Below are 21,357 nucleotides of genomic sequence, written 5' to 3' on the forward strand. Positions count from 1 at the left end.
ATGGTAGCAGCAGGCAGTTTAGTGGTAGCAAAATTATTTTGTGGGCCACCTTGGAATCTATTCAATGTAAGCAAAAGATTGAAGTATTACTAAAAAGATAGAGCATGTGATAAGTAATTACCAGCTCGGCCTTGGTGTATTTGATCCATGGATTGTCCCATATTTTGCTCAAGCTCAGAGGGTAGTCAAAGCAGTTGGGTATGTACTGACAGGTTACATCTCCTATGTCCTGATATAGAACACGAAGGTCACTGCTGTAAAAATAAAGGAACAGTAAACAATAAGCGAAAAAAGAGATACGCTTGAAAATACCCAAGGAACACAAAAACCATGGTAAAATACATGAGCTTAAATGTAAGCTTAAAATATAACAAGGTCAATTAATTTTTGACAAAATGAAGGAGACTGGCTATCACATCTTCTAATATGGTACTTACTTTCCTCCAAAAAACAACAAACGGCTTTACTAACATAAACAGTGAATCTCTAGGATCCCTACATCAAGACTAACTGTTTACTTTGGTGTACTAAGCAGAAGGGGGGATTTGAGCATTCATGACCCATCTGCAGCAATAAGCTGGAGACAGATTGTGTGCATGTGAGTTCACTAAATTAAGTGTGCATGGAGTGAAAAAAGTTGCATTCAGCAGAGGACAAATGAAAGGCTAAAAGTAAAGTGTGCTATTCAGCTACCACACCAAATAGTAAAGATAATTTCAATAAATTTAACTCATGATATTATAAAAATATTCATCATAAAAATATACACATAAAAAAATGTACTAGACATTTAAACCACCAGTGGTAAAGTACAATAAAACTCATTAACAACTTATATCAGCACTAGTCCTACTAATCTTAAAGTAATCAAACAGCTTAAAAATGTATAGCTTCAGTCCAGAACCTATACCCTTTTAGGTATGCTGGAATAAGTGTTCATTAACACGCTTTACCAGTAATCACAACGTTAACCTTCTTTGAAGCTCCACGGTCAGAATCCAAATGTGATTACACCATCCCACATAGATCTGTGTGTCTACTCACTTCCCACATATTTAACAAAAAAGCTGTCAAAAAGCCCCGCACCAAGTACGGGGCGATGAGCAGCGGACTGTTGTTAACTAAACAGTCATCGATCTCGCTGCTATTTGGCTTTTTCCCAGCTTTATTTATATACTGTCACTAAACACCGCCACTATACTAAACTGTTAAACCTCTATCCCGCCGCTCCCCGACCCCGCCGCAACTTTAATAAAGGTATTAACCCCTATCCCGCCGCTCCCGGACCCCGCCGCAACTTTAATAAAGTTATTAACCCCTATCCCGGACCCCGTCGCAACTTTAATAAAGGTATTAACCCCTATCCTGCCGCTCCCGGACCCCGCCGCAACTTTAATAAAGTTATTAACCCCTATCCCGCCGCTCCCGGACCCGCCGCAACTAAATAAAGTTATTAACCCCCTATCCCGCTGCTCCCCAACACCGCCGCAACTCTAATAAACTTATTAACCCCGATTCCGCCGCTCCTGGACCCCGCCGCAACTAACTAAATGTATTAACCCCTAAACCTCTGGCCTCCCACATCACTACCACTTACTAAACCTATTAACCCACACATTAGACCCCCACATCACCATAAACTAAATTAACCTATTAACCCCTAAACCTAACAACCCGCTAACTTTATATTAAATATTAACTCATCCCTATCTTATAATAAATTAAAACTTACCTTTAGATTTAAATTAAACTATATTAAACTACTAATTAATCTAACCTAACTATTAGACTAAAATTACATTAAACTATAGTAAACTAATAATTAATCTACCCTAACTGTTATACTAAAATTACATTAAACTACAAATTAAATACTCAATTTAAATCTACTATTAAAAATTACAAAGTTACAAAAAACTAACTAAGTTATCCAAAATAACAAACTCTGTTACACAAAATAAAAAACACTAAGTTACAATAAAAATAAACACTAAGTTACACAAAATATTATTTATTTATTTTTTTCAAATATTTAAACGAATTACACCTAATCTAAGAGCCCTATGAAAATAAAAAAGCCCTCCCAAAATAAAAAAAAACCCTAGCCTACACTAAACTTCCAATGGCCCTTAAAAGGGCCTTTTGCGGGGCATTGCCCCAAAGAAATCTGTAATTTTAGTATAATAGTTAGGGTACGTTAATTAATAGTTTATTGTAATTTTAGTATAATAGTTAGGGTAGGTTAATTAATAGTTCAATATAGTTGAATGTAATTTTAGTATAACAGTTAGGGTAGATTAATTAATAGTTTAATGTAATTTTAGTCTAATAGTTAGGGTAGGTTAATTAATAGTTTATTGTAATTTTAGTATAATAGTTAGGGTAGGTTAATTAATAGTTCAATATAGTTGAATGTAATTTTAGTATAACAGTTAGGGTTGATTAATTAATAGTTTAATTTAAATCTAAAGGTAAGTTTTAATTTATTATAAGATAGGGATGAGTTAATATTTAATATAAAGTTAGCGGGTTGTTAGGTTTAGGGGTTAATAGGTTAATTTATTTTATGGTGATGTGGGGGGCTGACAGTTTAGGGGTTAATAGTTTGAGTAAGTGGTAGTGATGTGGGAGGCCAGGGGTTTAGGGGTTACTACATTTATTTAGTTGCGGTGGGCTCCAGGAGAGGCAGGATAGGGGTTAATAACATTATTTAGGTGGTGGCGGGGTCCGGGAGCGGCGGAATAGGGGTTAATAACTTTATGTAGGTGGCAGAAGTGTCGGGGCGGCAGATTAGGGGTTAATAACTATAATGTAGGAAGTAGTCAGATAGTGCCGAATTTGCATTCGGAACATCTGTAATGACGTAAGCATCGATCTGTGTCGGACTGAGACCGGCGGATCATATGTTACGTCACAGATTTCAACTTTTGCCGTTCTGTAGGCTTTGATAAATAAGGGGAATCAAGCTCGCCACAATTACGCTGCGGAATTAAAGCGTATTTCCGGTTGACGGCTTGATAAATAAGCCTCTATATCTGGGCTCTGAAATGTATTCCAATCTACACACCTATTAAAAACAGTTGTCACTTTTTCAAACAAATTCCCACATATACCATTTTGTTTTATTATTATTATTTTTAGCCCCATTCACTTCACTCTCCTTTTCAACCACAGACACTGATATTATACTAGTGTTTTTAAAAAAGGTCTACATATACACCAATATCTTTAAACAATTCACAATTTAAAATGGATTCCATGGGCTAAAAAAGGTCACATAGATAATCTATAAACCACATAGTCATTCATGAACAAAGGGATTGAGATCCAATTCAGCACTTAATCCTTCTGGTTGGAGGGTACCAAACTCAAAGATCAAGCTAGCTTCCTGATACAACAATTTCTTCTCATAGTCCCCTCCTCTCTAGTCTTTAACAACTTTTTTAAAACTCAATATTGTAAGCCTGTCACACTCTGATTGTGCACCTCCTTAAAAACATAATTTATGCTTACCTGATAAATTCCTTTCTTCTGTTGTGTGATCAGTCCACGGGTCATCATTACTTCTGGGATATAACTCCTCCCCAACAGGAAATGCAAGAGGATTCACCCAGCAGAGCTGCATATAGCTCCTCCCCTCTACGTCAGTCCCAGTCATTCGACCAAGAATCAACGAGAAAGGAGTAACCAAGGGTGAAGTGGTGACTGGAGTATAATTTAAAAGATATTTACCTGCCTTAAAACAGGGCGGGCCGTGGACTGATCACACAACAGAAGAAAGGAATTTATCAGGTAAGCATAAATTATGTTTTCTTCTGTTATGTGTGATCAGTCCACGGGTCATCATTACTTCTGGGATACCAATACCAAAGCAAAAGTACACGGATGACGGGAGGGATAGGCAGGCTCATTATACAGAAGGAACCACTGCCTGAAGAACCTTTCTCCCAAAAATAGCCTCCGAAGAAGCAAAAGTGTCAAATTTGTAAAATTTGTAAAAAGTATGAAGCGAAGACCAAGTTGCAGCCTTGCAAATCTGTTCAACAGAGGCCTCATTCTTAAAGGCCCAAGTGGAAGCCACAGCTCTAGTGGAGTGAGCTGTAATTCTTTCAGGAGGCTGCTGTCCAGCAGTCTCATAGGCTAAACGTATTATGCTACGAAGCCAAAAAGAGAGAGAGGTAGCAGAAGCTTTTTGACCTCTCCTCTGTCCAGAATAAATGACAAACAGGGAAGAAGTTTGGCGAAAATCTTTAGTTGCCTGCAAGTAGAACTTGAGGGCACGAACTACATCCAGATTGTGTAGAAGACGTTCCTTCTTTGAAGAAGGATTTGGACACAAGGATGGAACAACAATCTCTTGATTGATATTCCTGTTAGTGACTACCTTAGGTAAGAACCCAGGTTTAGTACGCAGAACTACCTTGTCTGAGTGAAAAATCAGATAAGGAGAATCACAATGTAAGGCTGATAACTCAGAGACTCTTCGAGCCGAGGAAATAGCCATTAAAAACAGAACTTTCCAAGATAACATTTTTATATCAATGGAATGAAGGGGTTCAAACGGAACACCCTGTAAAACGTTAAGAACTAAGTTTAAACTCCATGGCGGAGCAACAGCTTTAAACACAGGCTTGATCCTAGCTAAAGCCTGACAAAAGGCCTGGACGTCTGGATTTTCTGACAGACGCCTGTGTAACAAGATGGACAGAGCTGAAATCTGTCCCTTTAATGAACTAGCTGATAAACCCTTATCTAAACCTTCTTGTAGAAAGGACAATATCCTAGGGATCCTAACCTTACTCCAGGAGTAACCTTTGGATTCGCACCAGTATAGGTATTTACGCCATATTTTATGGTAAATCCTTCTGGTAACAGGCTTCCTAGCCTGTATCAGGGTATCAATAACCGACTCAGAAAAACCACGTTTTAATAAAATCAAGCGTTCAATTTCCAAGCAGTCAGCTTTAGAGAAGTTAGATTTTGATGTTTGAATGGACCCTGTATCAGAAGGTCCTGTCTTAGAGGTAGAGACCAAGGCGGACAGGATGACATGTCCACTAGATCTGCATACCAAGTCCTGCGTGGCCATGCAGGCGCTATTAGAATCACTGATGCTCTCTCCTGTTTGATTTTGGCAATCAATCGAGGAAGCAGCGGGAAGGGTGGAAACACATAAGCCATCCCGAAGTTCCAAGGTGCTGTCAAAGCATCTATCAGAACCGCTCCCGGATCCCTGGATCTGGACCCGTAGTGAGGAAGTTTGGCGTTCTGGCGAGACGCCATGAGATCTATCTCTGGTTTGCCCCAACGTCGAAGTATTTGGGCAAAGACCTCCGGATGAAGTTCCCACTCCCCCGGATGAAAAGTCTGGCGACTCAAGAAATCCGCCTCCCAGTTCTCCACTCCCGGGATGTGGATTGCTGACAGGTGGCAAGAGTGAGACTCTGCCCAGCGAATTATCTTTGATACTTCCATCATTGCTAGGGAGCTTCTTGTCCCTCCCTGATGGTTGATGTAAGCTACAGTCGTGATGTTGTCCGACTGAAACCTGATGAACCCCCGAGTTGTTAATTGGGGCCAAGCCAGAAGGGCATTGAGAACTGCTCTCAATTCCAGAATGTTTATTGGAAGGAGACTCTCCTCCTGATTCCATAGTCCCTGAGCCTTCAGAGAATTCCAGACAGCGCCCCAACCTAGTAGGCTGGCGTCTGTTGTTACAATTGTCCAGTCTGGCCTGCTGAATGGCATCCCCCTGGACAGGTGTGGCCGATAAAGCCACCATAGAAGAGAATTCCTGGTCTCTTGATTCAGATTCAGAGTAGGGGACAAATCTGAGTAATCCCCATTCCACTGACTTAGCATGCACAATTGCAGCGGTCTGAGGTGTAGGCGTGCAAAAGGTACTATGTCCATTGCCGCTACCATTAAGCCGATCACCTCCATGCATTGAGCTACTGACGGGTGTTGAATGGAATGAAGGACACGGCATGCATTTTGAAGCTTTGTTAACCTGTCTTCTGTCAGGTAAATCTTCATTTCTACAGAATCTATAAGAGTCCCCAAGAATGGAACTCTTGTGAGAGGAAAAAGAGAACTCTTCTTTTCGTTCACTTTCCATCCATGCGACCTTAGAAATGCCAGAACTAACTCTGTATGAGACTTGGCAGTTTGAAAGCTTGAAGCTTGTATTAGAATGTCGTCTAGGTACGGAGCTACCGAAATCCCTCGCGGTCTTAGTACCGCCAGAAGGGTACCCAGAACCTTTGTGAAGATTCTTGGAGCCGTAGCCAATCCGAATGGAAGAGCTACAAACTGGTAGTGCCTGTCTAAGAAGGCAAACCTTAGATACCGGTGATGATCTTTGTGAATCGGTATGTGAAGGTAAGCATCTTTTAAATCCACTGTGGTCATGTACTGACCCTTTTGGATCATGGGTAAGATTGTCCGAATAGTTTCCATTTTGAACGATGGAACTCTTAGGAATTTGTTTAGAATCTTTAAATCTAAGATTGGCCTGAAAGTTCCCTCTTTTTTGGGAACCACAAACAGGTTTGAGTAGAACCCTTGTCCTTGTTCCGACCGCGGAACCGGATGGATCACTCCCATTAATAACAGATCTTGTACACAGCGTAGAAACGCTTCTTTCTTTATCTGGTTTGTTGACAACCTTGACAGATGAAATCTCCCTCTTGGGGGAAATAATTTGAAGTCTAGAAGGTATCCCTGAGATATGATCTCTAGCGCCCAGGGATCCTGAACATCTCTTGCCCAGGCCTGGGCGAAGAGAGAAAGTCTGCCCCCCACTAGATCCGGTCCCGGATCGGGGGCACTCGGTTCATGCTGTCTTTGGGGCAGCAGCAGGTTTCCTGGCCTGCTTGCCCTTGTTCCAGGACTGGTTAGGTTTCCAGCCTTGCCTGTAACGAGCAACAGCTCCCTCCTGTTTTGGTGCAGTGGAGGTTGATGCTGCTCCTGTTTTGAAATTCCGAAAGGGACGAAAATTAGACTGTCTAGCCTTAGCTTTGGCTTTGTCTTGAGGTAGGGCGTGGCCCTTACCTCCTGTAATGTCAGCGATAATTTCTTTCAAACCGGGCCCAAATAAAGACTGCCCCTTGAAAGGTATATTAAGTAATTTGGACTTAGAAGTAACATCAGCTGACCAGGATTTTAGCCACAGCGCCCTACGTGCCTGGATGGCGAATCCTGAGTTCTTAGCCGTAAGTTTGGTTAAATGTACTACGGCCTCCGAAATGAATGAATTAGCTAGTTTAAGGACTCTAAGCCTGTCCGTAATGTCGTCTAGCGTAGATGAACTAAGGTTCTCTTCCAGAGACTCAATCCAAAATGCTGCCGCAGCCGTAATCGGCGCGATACATGCAAGGGGTTGCAATATAAAACCTTGTTGAACAAACATTTTCTTAAGGTAACCCTCTAATTTTTTATCCATTGGATCTGAAAAAGCACAGCTATCCTCCACCGGGATAGTGGTACGCTTAGCTAAAGTAGAAACTGCTCCCTCCACCTTAGGGACCGTTTGCCATAAGTCCCGAGTGGTGGCGTCTATTGGAAACATCTTTCTAAATATTGGAGGGGGTGAGAACGGCACACCGGGTCTATCCCACTCCTTAGTAACAATTTCAGTTAGTCTCTTAGGTATAGGAAAAACGTCAGTACTCGCCGGTACCGCAAAGTATTTATCCAACCTACACAATTTCTCTGGTATTGCAACGGTGTTACAATCATTGAGAGCTGCTAAAACCTCCCCTAGTAATACACGGAGGTTCTCCAATTTAAATTTAAAATTTGAAATATCTGAATCCAATCTGTTTGGATCAGAACCGTCACCCACAGAATGAAGCTCTCCGTCCTCATGCTCTGCAAGCTGTGACGCAGTATCAGACATGGCCCTAGTATTGTCAGCGCACTCTGTTCTCACCCCAGAGTGATCACGCTTGCCTCTTAGTTCTGGTAATTTAGACAAAACTTCAGTCATAACAGTAGCCATATCTTGTAATGTTATCTGTAATGGCCGCCCAGATGTACTAGGCGCCATAATATCACGCACCTCCCGGGCGGGAGATGCAGGTACTGCCGCGTGAGGCGAGTTAGTCGGCATAACTCTCCCCTCGCTGTTTGGTGAAACTTGTTCAAATTGTACAGATTGACTTTTATTTAAAGTAGCATCAATACAGTTAGTACATAAATTTCTATTGGGCTCCACCTTGGCATTGGAACAAATGACACAGATATCTTCCTCTGAGTCAGACATGTTTAACACACTAGCAATAAACTTGCAACTTGGTTATAATCTTTTTTAGCAAAAAACGTACTGTGCCTCAAAGAGGTACTAAACGATTAAATGACAGTTGAAATAATGAACTGAAAAACAGTTATAGCATCAAACTTTAAAACAACACAACTTTTAGCAAAGGTTTGTTCCCATTAGTAAAATAACAATAATTAAATTTGACATAAAAATTACAGAGCAACGTTTTTATTCACAGTCAATATAAAATTCTCACAGCTCTGCTGAGAGAATCTACCTCCCTCCAAAGAAGTTTGAAGACCCCTGAGATCTGTCAGAGATGAACCGGATCATGCAGGAAATATAAGAGTAACTGACTGGAAATTTTTGATGCGTAGCAAAGAGCGCCAAAAACGGCCCCTCCCCCTCACACACAGCAGTGAAGAGAAACGAAACTGTCACAATTAAAACCAAACAACTGCCAAGTGGAAAATAATGCCCAAATATTTATTCACTCAGTACCTCAGAAATGTAAACGATTCTACATTCCAGCAAAAACGTTTAACATGATAAATACTTATTAAAAGGATTAGTGACTTTTAACAGAGTAGTTCCGGTGAAATACCATCCCCAGAATACTGAAGTGTATACATACATGTCATTATAACGGTATGGCAGGATTTTCTCATCAATTCCATTCAGAAAATAAAAACTGCTACATACCTCAATGCAGATTCATCTGCCCGCTGTCCCCTGATCTGAAGCTTTTACCTCCCTCAGATGGCCGAGAACAGCAATATGATCTTAACTACTCCGGTTAAAATCATAGTAAAAAACTCTGGTAGATTCTTCCTCAAACTCTGCCAGAGAAGTAATAACACGCTCCGGTGCTATTGTAAAATAACAAACTTTTGATTGAAGTCATAAAAACTAAGTATAATCACCATAGTCCTCTCACACATCCTATCTAGTCGTTGGGTGCAAGAGAATGACTGGGACTGACGTAGAGGGGAGGAGCTATATGCAGCTCTGCTGGGTGAATCCTCTTGCATTTCCTGTTGGGGAGGAGTTATATCCCAGAAGTAATGATGACCCGTGGACTGATCACACATAACAGAAGAAATGTTTTTTTTTTAAAATCTGTTTTATTGTTTCAATGAGAAAAAGTTTACAAAATAATACTTTACATAAAATTTGAATCAACATACATGTACCATTATATACAATGTACATGTACAATTTGCAATATAACAATATAAAGTAATCAAAATAAAAAACAGAATTTATGCTTACCTGATAAATTACTTTCTCCAACGGTGTGTCCGGTCCACGGCGTCATCCATTACTTGTGGGATATTCTCCTCCCCCACAGGTAAAGGCAAGGAGAGCACACAGCAAGAGCTGTCCATATAGTCCCTCCCAGGCTCCGCCCCCCAGTCATTCGACCGACGGTTAGGAGAAAAAAAGGAGAAACTATAGGGTGCCGTGGTGACTGTAGTGTATAGAGAGAGAAATGTTTCAAACCTGATTAAAAAACCAGGGCGGGCCGTGGACCGGACACACCGTTGGAGAAAGTAATTTATCAGGTAAGCATAAATTCTGTTTTCTCCAACATTGGTGTGTCCGGTCCACGGCGTCATCCATTACTTGTGGGAACCAATACCAAAGCTTTAGGACACGGATGAAGGGAGGGAGCAAATCAGGTTATCTAAACAGAAGGCACCACGGCTTGCAAAACCTTTCTCCCAAAAATAGCCTCCGAAGAAGCAAAAAGTATCAAATTTGTAGAATTTGGCAAAAGTGTGCAGAGAAGACCAAGTTGCTGCCTCACATATCTGATCAACAGAAGCCTCGTTCTTGAAGGCCCATGTGGAAGCCACAGCCCTAGTAGAGTGAGCTGTGATTCGTTCAGGAGGCTGCCGTCCGGCAGTCTCATAAGCCAATCGGATAATGCTTTTCAGCCAGAAAGAAAGAGAGGTAGCAGTAGCTTTTTGTCCTCTCCTCTTACCTGAATAAACGACAAACAAAAAAGACGTTTTGTCTGAAATCCTTTGTTGCTTCTAAATAGAACTTTAAAGCACGGACTACATCTAAATGGTGTAACAAATGTTCCTTCTTTGAAACTGGATTCGGACACAAAGAAGGGACAACTATTTCCTGGTTAATATTCTTGTTGGAAACAACTTTTGGAAGAAAACCAGGCTTGGTACGCAAAACAACCATATCTGAATGGAACACCAGATAGGGTGGATCACACTGCAAAGCAGATAGTTCAGAAACTCTTCTAGCAGAAGAAATAGCAACCAAAAACAGAACTTTCCAAGATAGTAACTTGATATCTATGGAATGTAAGGGTTCAAATGGAACCCCTTGAAGAACTGAAAAAACTAAATTTAGACTCCAGGGAGGAGTCAAAGGTCTGTAAACAGGTTTGATTCTGACCAAAGCCTGTACAAAAGCTTGTACATCTGGCACAGCTGCCAGTCGTCTGTGTAACAAGACAGATAAAGCAGATCTCTGTCCTTTTAGAGAACTCGCTGACAATCCCTTATCCAAACCTTCTTGTTAGAAAGGAGAGGATCCTGGGAATATTAATCCATGAGAATCCCTTGGATTCACACCAACAGATATATCCTTTCCATATTTTATGGTAAATCCTTCTAGTCACAGGTTTTCTGGCTTGGACCAGAGTATCTATCACTGAATCTGAAAACCCGCGCTTGGATAAAATCACGCGTTCAATTTCCAAGCAGTCAGCTGGAGAGAAACTAGATTTGGATGTTCGAATGGACCTTGCACTAGAAGATCCTGTCTCAAAGGTAGCTTCCATGGTGGAGCCGATGACATATTCACCAGGTCTGCATACCAAGTCCTGCGTGGCCACGCAGGAGCTATCAGAATCACTGAGGCCTTCTCCTGTTTGATCCTGGCTACAAGCCTGGGAAGGAGAGGGAACGGTGGAAATGCATAAGCTAGGTTGAACGACCAAGGCGTCACTAATGCATCCACTAGAGTCGCCTTGGGATCCCTGGATCTGGACCCGTAGCAAGGAACCTTGAAGTTCTGACGAGACGCCATCAGATCCATGTCTGGAATGTCCCATAATTGAGTCAACTGGGCAAAAACCTCCGGGTGGAGTTCCCACTCCCCCGGATGGAAAGTCTGACGACTCAGATAATCCGCCTCCCAGTTGTCTACTCCTGGGATGTGAATTGCAGATAGATGGCAGGAGTGATCCTCCGCCCATTTGATGATCTTGGATACCTCTTTCATCGACAAGGAACTCTTTGTTCCTCCCTGATGGTTGATGTAAGCTACAGTCGTCATGTTGTCTGACTGGAATCTTATGAATCCGGCCTTCGCTAGTTGAGGCCAAGCCCGGAGAGCATTGAATATCGCTCTCAGTTCCAGGATGTTTATCGGGAGAAGAGACTCTTCCCGAGACCATAGACCCTGAGCTTTCAGGGAATCCCAGACCGCGCCCCAGCCTAATAGACTGGCGTCGGTCGTGACAATGACCCACTCTGGTCTGCGGAAACTCATTCCCTGAGACAGGTGATCCTGTGACAACCACCAACGGAGTGAGTCTCTGGTCATCTGGTCTACTTGAATCTTTGGAGACAAGTCTGTATAGTCCCCATTCCACTGCTTGAGCATGCACAGTTGTAATGGTCTTAGATGAATTTGAGCAAAAGGAACTATGTCCATTGCTGCAACCATCAACCCTACTACTACCATGCACTGAGCTATGGAAGGCTGCAGAATAGAGTGAAGAACTTGACAAGCTTTAGAAGCTTTGACTTTCTGACTTTTGTCAGGAAGATCTTCATTTTTAAAGAATCTATTATCGTTCCCAAGAAGGGAACTCTTGTCGACGGAGACAGGGAACTCTTTTCTACGTTCACCTTCCACCCGTGAGATATGAGAAAGGCTAGAACAATGTCTGTATGAGCCTTTGCTTTGGAAAGAGACGACGTTTGGATTAGAATGTCGTCCAGATAAGGTGCCACTGCAATACCCCTTGGTCTTAGAACCTCTAGAAGGGACCCTAGCACCTTTGTGAAAATCCTTGGATGATCTTTGTGGATAGGAATATGTAGATACGCATCCTTTAAATCCACGGTAGTCATAAATTGACCCTCCTGGATTGTAGATAAAATTGTTCGAATGGTTTCCATTTGAACGATGGAACTCTGAGAAATTTGTTTAGAATTTTTAAATCCAGAATTGGTCTGAAAATTCCCTCTTTTTTGGGAACTACAAACAGATTTGAGTAAAACCCCCGACCTTGTTCCACAGTTGGAACTGGGTGTATCACTCCCATCTTTAACAGGTCTTCTACACAATGTAAGAATGCCTGTCTCTTTATTTGGTTTGAAGATAAGTTAGACATGTGGAACCTTCCCCTTGAGGGTAGTTCCTTGAACTCCAGAAGAAAACCCTGAGAGACTATTTCTAGTGTCCAGGGATCCTGAACATCTCTTGCCTAAGCCTGAGCAAAGAGAGAGAGTCTGCCCCCTACTAGATCCGGTCCCGGATCGGGGGCTACCCCTTCATGCTGTTTTGGTAGCAGCAGCAGGCTTCTTGGCCTGTTTACCCTTGTTCCAGCCTTGCATTGATTTCCAAGCTGGTTTAGTCTGGGAAGCGTTACCCTCTTGTCTAAAGGCTGCCGAGTTGGAAGCCGGTCCGTTCCTGAAATTGCGAATGGAACGAAAATTGGACTTATTCTTAGCCTTGAAAGGTTTATCTTGTGGGAGGGCATGGCCCTTTCCCTCAGTGATGTCTGAAATAATCTCTTTCAATTCTGGCCCAAAAAGGGTCTTACCTTTGAAAGGGGTATTAAGCAATTTTGTCTTGGAAGATACATCCGCCGACCAAGACTTTAGCCAGAGCGCTCTACGCGCCCCAATTGTAAACCCTGAATTTTTCGCCGCTAACCTCGCTAACTGCAAAGCGGTGTCTAAAATAAAGGAATTAGCTAACTTAAGTGCGTGAATTCTGTCCATGACTTCCTCATACGGAGTCTCCCTACTGAGCTACTTTTCCAGTTCCTCGAACCAGAACCACGCCGCTGTAGTGACAGGAATAATGCACGAAATAGGTTAAAGGAGGTAACCTTGCTGTACAAAAATCTTTTTAAGCAAACCCTCCAATTTTTTATCCATAGGATCTTTGAAAGCACAATTGTCCTCAATAGGAATGGTCGTGCGCTTGGCTAGAGTAGAAACCGCCCCCTCGACCTTAGGGACTGTTTGCCATGTGTCCTTCCTGGGGTCGACCATAGGGAACAATTTCTTAAATATAGGAGGAGGGACAAAAGGTATGCCTGGCTTCTCCCACTCCTTAATCACTATGTCCGCCACCCGTTTAGGTATCGGAAAAGCATCAGGGTGCACCGGGACCTCAAGGAACTTGTCCATCTTGCGCAATTTTTCTGGGTTGACCAGATTGTCACAATCATCCAGAGTAGATAGCACCTCCTTAAGTAATGCGCGGAGATGCTCTAATTTTGATTTAAATGTAACAACATCAGGTTCTGCCTGCTGAGAAATTCTTCCTGTATCAGAAATTTCCCCATCTGACAAACCCTCCCTCACTGCCACTTCAGATGGGTGTGAGGGTATGACAGAAAAATTATCATCAGCGCCCTCCTGCTCTACAGTGTTTAAAACAGAGCAATCGCGCTTTCTCTGAAATGCTGGCATTTTGGATAAAATATTAGCTATGGAGTTATCCATTACTGCTGTCAATTGCTGCATAGTAACAAGCATTGGTGCGCTAGAAGTACTAGGGGTCGCCTGTGCGGGCATAACTGGTATAGACACAGAAGGAGATGATGTAGAACTATGTCTACTTCCTTCATCTGAGGAATCATGCTGGGCAACTTTACAATTTGTGACAGTACTGTCCTTACTTTGTTTGGACGCTATGGCACAATTATCACACATATTTGAAGGGGGAACCACATTGGCTACCATACATACAGAACATGATCTATCTGAAGGTACAGACATGTTAAACAGGCTTAAACTGGTTAATAAAGCACAAAAACTGTTTTAAAACAAAACCGTTACTGTCTCTTTAAATGTTAAACAGGGCACACTTTATTACTGAATATGTGAAAAACTATGAAGGAATTATCCAATCTTTACCAAAGTATTGCACCCCAATTTTCAAGCTGTTAACCCTTAAAATGTGGAAACCGGAGCAGTTTTTAATTTTAACCCCCTTACAGTCCCAGCTACAGCCTTTGCTGCGACTTCACCAATCCCAGGGGGGTATATGATATCAAATTAAGCCTTCTAGGAACGTTTTTAGTGGATTCCAGACCCACACACATGCAGCTGCATGTACTGTACTCAAAAGTAACTGCACAGTAATGGCGCGAAAATGAGGCTCTGCCTACTACAGAGAAAGGCCCTTCCTGACTGGGAAGGTGTCTTAACAAGTGCCTGGTGCTAAAAAACGTTCCCCAATGTTATAAAAGTGTGAAATTCAACTTCAAACTGCATATAATACTTAAATAAAGCAATCAATTTAGCCCTTAAGAGTGTCTACCAGTTTTATAGCCCATATTAAGCCCTTTATTCTGTTTGAGACTAAGAAAATGGCTTACCAATCCCCATGAGGGAAAATGACAGCCTTCCAGCATTACACAGTCTTGTTAGAAAAATGGCTAGTCATACCTTGAGCAGAAAAGTCTGCAAACTGTTCCCCCCAACTGAAGTTCTCTCATCTCAACAGTCCTGTGTGGGAACAGCAACTGATTTTAGTTACTGTCTGCTAAAATCATAATCCTCTTTTAAACAGAACTCTTCATCTCTTTCTGTTTCAGAGTAAATAGTACATACCAGCACTATTTTAAAATAACAAACTCTTGATAGAAGAATAAAAAACTACAACTAAACACCACAAACTCCTCACCATCCCCGAGGAGATGCTACTTGTTCAGAGCGGCAGGGAGAATGACTGGGGGGGCGGAGCCTGGGAGGGACTATATGGACAGCTCTTACTGTGTGCTCTCCTTGCCTTTCCCTGTGGGGGAGGAGAATATCCCACAAGTAATGGATGACGCCGTGGACCGGACACACCAATGTTGGAGAAATCAGTGTGTTACATGACCATGTGTTTGCAATAGTTAGACTGACCTTGCTCTTCCAGTTTCTGGCAATAAGGATTTTTAAACTATAACTGGCTATATTATGGAGTTTAGTCTGTGTAGTGGAGAACTTCTTTGGGGTTTTGTTAAATAACCATAGGCATGGATCTAGGGGAATAGGAATCTCCAATAACTTGGGATGTCTCTAACGAAATCGTATTCCATATCGGAACGATTACAGGGCACAACCACCAAATATGGGACATATGACCTACGAGGCCATTGCATATCCAGCATCGCTCACATGGTAGTCTATAGAGTTTCCTGCAACAAGATGGTGTCAAGTACCATCTGTGGGGAATCTAAGTTTATTTCCAGGTATTTACTGGAAATAGAAGATTGCACAGCAATAAAAATACTAGATGCATCAATATGTGAAATATTTATACTTAATATCTCATTCCACCTATCTACGTAGTATGGTATGGAGTCTATTCCAGGTTGTTTCAGCAGTGAGTTAAGTAGGGATATTTTAGGTCTCATAGGAGAGGATTTATGACATAAGGCTTCAAAAGCTGTTAGTGGTCTCAAGAAATTTATTTTCTGTGGGTAAGATGTTAGATATGTGTAACATTGGTGGTATAAGAACCAGTTCTGAAAAAAACAGAATTTATGTTTACCTGATAAATTTCTTTCTCCTAAGGTGTATCCAGTCCACGGCTTCATCCTTACTTGTGGGATAGTCTCAATCCCTACAGGAAGTGGCAAAGAGAGAACACAGCAGAGCTGTCCATATAGCTCCCCTCAGGCTCCGCCCCCCCAGTCATTCGACCGACGATTAGGAGAAAAAGGAGAACCATAGGGTGCAGTGGTGACTGTAGTTTACAAAAAATAAATTCAAACCTGACCAAAATGCCAGGGTGGGCCGTGGACCGGATACACCGTAGGAGAAAGAAATTTATCAGGTAAACATAAATTCTGTTTTCTCCTACATTGGTGTATCCGGTCCACGGCTTCATCCTTACTTGTGGGAACCAATACCAAAGCTTTAGGACACGGATGAAGGGAGGGAACAAGTCAGATAACCTAAACGGAAGGCACCACTGCTTGCAAAACCTTTCTCCCAAAAATAGCCTCCGAAGAAGCAAAAGTATCGAATTTGTAAAATTTGGTAAATGTATGCAGTGAAGACCAAGTCGTTGCCTTACATATCTGTTCAACAGAAGCCTCATTCTTGAAAGCCCAAGTGGAAGCCACAGCTCTAGTAGAGTGAGCTGTAATTCGTTCAGGAGGCTGCCTTCCAGCAGTCTCATAAGTCAATCGGATGATGCTTTTCAGCCAGAAAGACAGAGAGGTCGCAGTCGCTTTTTGACCTCTCCTCTTGCCAGAATAGACGACAAACAAGGACGATGTTTGTCTGAAATCTTTAGTTGCTTTTAGATAAAACTTCAAAGCACGAACCACGTCAAGGTTGTGTAACAGGCGTTCCTTGCTAGAAACTGGATTAGTACACAGAGATGGAACAACTATTTCCTGGTTAATATTCTTATTGGAAACCACTTTTGGAAGAAAACCAGGTTTGGTACGTAAAACAACCTTATCTGTATGGAACACCAGATAGGGTGAATTACACTGCAAAGCAGACAATTCAGAAACTCTTCTAGCAGAGGAAATAGCTACCAAAAACAAAACTTTCCAAGATAGTAACTTGATATCTATGGAATGTAGAGGTTCAAACAGAACCCCTTGAAGAACTGAAAGAACTAAATTTAGACTCCATGGAGGAGCCACAGGTCTGTAGACAGGCTTGATTCTGACTAAAGCCTGTACAAACGCCTGAACATCTGGCACTGCTGCCAGACGCTTGTGTAACAAAACAGACAGAGCAGATATCTGTCCTTTTAAAGAACTAGCTGACAAACCTTTCTCCAATCCTTCTTGGAGAAAAGATAGTAACCTAACCTTGGAATCCTAATCTTACTCCATGAGTAACCCTTGGATTCGCACCAGCAAAGATATTTCTTCCATATCTTATGGTAAATTTTCCTAGTGACAGACTTTCTAGCCTGGATCAGAGTATCTATAACTGATTCCGAAAACCCACGCTTAGCTAGAATCAAGCGTTCAATCTCCAAGCAGTCAGTTGCAGAGAAACTAGGTTTGGATGTTTGAATGGACCTTGGATTGGAAGGTCCTGCCTCAAAGGTAGCTTCCATGGTGGAACCGATGACATATTCACCAGGTCTGCATACCAAGTCCTGCGCGGCCACGCAGGAGCTATCAGAATTACCGAAGCCTCCTCCTGTTTGATCCTGGCTACTAGCCGGGGGAGAAGAGGAAATGGTGGAAAGACATAAGCTAGATTGAACGACCAAGGCGCCACTAAGGCATCTACCAATGTCGCCTTGGGATCCCTGGACCTGGACCCGTAACGTGGAACTTTTGAGTTCTGACGAGACGCCATCAGATCCAGATCTGGAAGGCCCCATAGTTGAGTTAACTGGGCAAAAACCTCCCCTGGATGGAAAGTCTGACGACTCAGATAATCCGCTTCCCAGTTGTCCACTCCTGGGATGTGAATTGCTGATAGATGGCAGGAGTGATCCTCTGCCCATTTGATGATCTTGGATACCTCCCTCATCGCCAGGGAACTCTTTGTTCCTCCCTGATGATTGATGTAGGCTACAGTCGTCATGTTGTCCGACTGAAATCTGATGAATTTTGCCTCCGCTAGTTGAGGCCAGGCCTGGAGCGCATTGAATATCGCTCTCAATTCCAAAATGTTTATCGGGAGAAGAGATTCTTCCCGAGACCATAGACCCTGAGCTTTCAGGGAGTCCCAGACCGCACCCCAGCCTAAGAGACTGGTGTCGGTCTTGACAATGATCCACTCCGGTCTTCGGAAACTCATTCCCTGAGACAGGTGATCCTGAGACAACCACCAGAGGAGTGAGTCTCTGGTTTTCTGGTCCATTACTATCTGGGGAGACAAATCTGCATAATCCCCATTCAACTGTTTGAGCATGCACAATTGCAGTGGTCTTAAATGAATTTGAGCAAAAGGAACCACGTCCATTGCCGCAATCATTAGTCCTATTACCTCCATGCACTGAGCTACGGAGGGTTGAGGAATAGCATGAAGAACTCGACAGGTGTTCAAAATTTTTAACTTTCTGACCTCCGTCAGAAAGATCTTCATTTCTAACAACTCTATTACTATTCCCAGGAAGGGAACCCTTGTGAACGGGGACAGAGAACTCTTTTCTATGTTCACCTTCCACCCGTGAGACCTTAGAAAGGCTAGAACCATGTCCGTATGAGCCTTTGCTTTGTGAAAGGACGACGCTTGTATTAAGATGTCGTCTAGTTAAGGTGCTACTGCAATGCCCCTTGGTCTTAACACCGCTAGAAGGGACCCTAGCACCTTTGTGAAAATTCTGGGAGCAGTGGCCAATCCGAATGGAAGGGCTACGAATTGGTAATGCTTGTCCAGAAAGGCGAACCTCAGGAACTGATGGTGATCTTTGTGGATAGGAATATGCAGGTACGCATCCTTTAAGTCCACGGTAGTCATATATTGACCCTCCTGAATCATTGGTAAAATTGTTCGAATGGTTTCCATTTTGAATGATGGAACTCTGAGGAATTTGTTTAGGATATTTAAATCCAGGATTGGCCTGAAAGTTCCTTCCTTTTTGGGAACTACAAACAGGTTTGAGTAAAAACCCAGTCCTTGTTCTGCTGTTGGAACTGGGTGTATCACTCCCATTTTTAGAAGGTCTTCTACGCAACGTAAGAATGCCTGTCTCTTTATCTGGTCTAAAGATAAGCGAGACATGTGGAACCTTCCCCTTGGAGGAAGGTCCTTGAATTCCAGACGATACCCCTGAGAGACAATTTCTAACGCCCAGGGGTCCGGAACATCTCTTGCCCAAGCCTGAGCAAAGAGAGAAAGTCTGCCCCCTACTAGATCCGGTCCCGGATCGGGGGCTATCCTTTCATGCTGTCTTGGTAGCAGCAGCAGGCTTCTTGGCCTGTTTACCTTTGTTCCAGCCTTGCAATGGTTTCCATGCTGGTTTGGGCTGGGATGCGTTACCCTCTTGCCTAGTGGCTGTAGAGGTAGAAGCAGGTCCGTTCCTGAAATTGTGAAAGGAACGAAAATTAGACTTATTTTTAGCTTTGAAAGGTCTATCTTGTGGAAGGGCATGGCCCTTTCCCCCAGTGATATCTGAAATAATTTCTTTCAACTCTGGCCCGAATAGGGTCTTACCCTTGAAAGGAATATTAAGCAATTTTGTTTTGGACGACACATCCGCCGACCAAGATTTTAGCCAAAGCGCTCTGCACGCCACGATTGCAAAACCAGAATTTTTCGCCGCTAATTTAGTTACCTGAAAAGCGGCATCTGTAATGAAAGAATTAGCCAACTTCAGGGCGTGAATTCTGTCCATGACCTCATCATAAGAAGTCTCCTTCTGGAGCGAGTTTTCTAGTTCCTCAAACCAAAAAGCCGCTGCAGTGGTTACACTGTTTGCTCATTTTCTGTATTTAAAACTGAGCTATCACGCTTTCTTGGAAAAGCTGGCAGTTTGGATAAAAATGCTGCGAGAGAATTATCCATTACTGCTGCTAATTGTTGCAAGGTAATAGGAATTGGTGCGCTAGATGTACTGGGCATCGCTTGCGTGTGCATAGCTGGTGTTGACACAGAAGGAGAGGATAGCGAACTATCCCCACTACCTTCAGCTAAAGAATCATCTTGGGCTACATCACTAAGCGTGACTATACGGTCCTTAAGCTGTTTGGACGCTATAGCACATTTCACACATAAGTCTAATGGGGGCACCGCCTTGGCCTTTATACATACAGAACAAAGGCTATCTGAAGGGTCAAACATGTTTGACAGACTTAGACAGCACTACAATGCGTAAAAAATAATTTTTGAAAAAAACGTTACTGTGTCTTTAAATAATAAAAGTGCACACTTTATTACTGAAACATCAAATAACCATCAAATAAACATCCGATTTTAATGAAATTTTCACCACATTGTCTTAATGCTTTGAAAAGATTGCACACACATTTTCAGACAAATTAACCCCTTAATGCCCAAACCGGAGCTAAGAACAGCAATTAACCGGTTAAAAACACTACAGTACCATGCCACAGCCTCTACTGTGGCTTTTACCTTCCTTAGGGATTATTTGAGAAAGAAATAAGCCTCTTTGAAGTCCTTTCTGAAGTCCCTGGACTCCCCACGTGAAGCTGCATGAATTGTGTAGCAAAAACAACTGCGCAACTGAGGCGCGAAAAGGAGGCCCCCTCCCTCTTGATTTCGGAGTGGTGGGGCCTTTTTGACTAGGTTAGGTGTCAAAATAAGTGCCTGGCGCCAAAATAAACCCCACAAGTGTTTTAAAATCTCAAAAACACCCAAAACATACTGAATCATGCTAATAAAGCAATCGATTAAGCCCACAATAGTGTCAACCAGCTTTGAGCCCTTAATTTAAGCCATCATTTTATACTCTGAGAAAAATGGCTTACCTTTCCCAGAGGGGATTTCTGACAGTCTTCTAGCATTACTTGGTCTTGTTAGAAAAATGACTGATCATACCTTAAGCAGTTAAGCCTGCAAACTGTTCCCCCAACTGAAGTTCTCCGGTATTCAACAGTCCTGCGTGGGAACAGCAATGGATTTTAGTTACTGGTGCTAAATATATTCCTCTCAGCAGAAATCTTCATCACTTTCTGCTTCAGAGTAAATAGTACAAGCCGGCACTATTTTAAAATAACAAACTTTTGATAGAAGAAATAAAAACTACAAATCTAACACCACAAACTCTTTACCCTCCCGTGGAGATGCTACTTGTTTAGAGCGGCAAAGAGAATGACTGGGGGGGGGGCGGAGCCTGAGGGGAGCTATATGGACAGCTCTGCTGTGTGCTCTCTTTGCCACTTCCTGTAGGGATTGAGAATATCCCACAAGTAAGGATGAAGCCGTGGACCGGATACACCA

At 42.5% G+C, this 21,357-nt stretch overlaps 1 protein-coding gene across 2 annotated transcripts in view; it reads right to left on the bottom strand.

Moving 5' to 3' along the window:
• The window catches only part of PEBP4 (phosphatidylethanolamine binding protein 4), a 594,014-nt gene that overhangs the window by 443,294 nt on the left and 129,363 nt on the right, over positions 1–21,357 (bottom strand). For both annotated transcript variants that reach the window (XM_053717977.1, XM_053717978.1), the window contains one exon: positions 122–254. In XM_053717977.1, the coding sequence (XP_053573952.1) occupies positions 122–254 (133 nt within the window). The remainder of the gene's footprint in view (positions 1–121; positions 255–21,357) is intronic.

The sequence above is a fragment of the Bombina bombina genome, chromosome 6 (genome assembly GCF_027579735.1).
Source record: "Bombina bombina isolate aBomBom1 chromosome 6, aBomBom1.pri, whole genome shotgun sequence".
Taxonomy (NCBI): domain Eukaryota; kingdom Metazoa; phylum Chordata; class Amphibia; order Anura; family Bombinatoridae; genus Bombina; species Bombina bombina.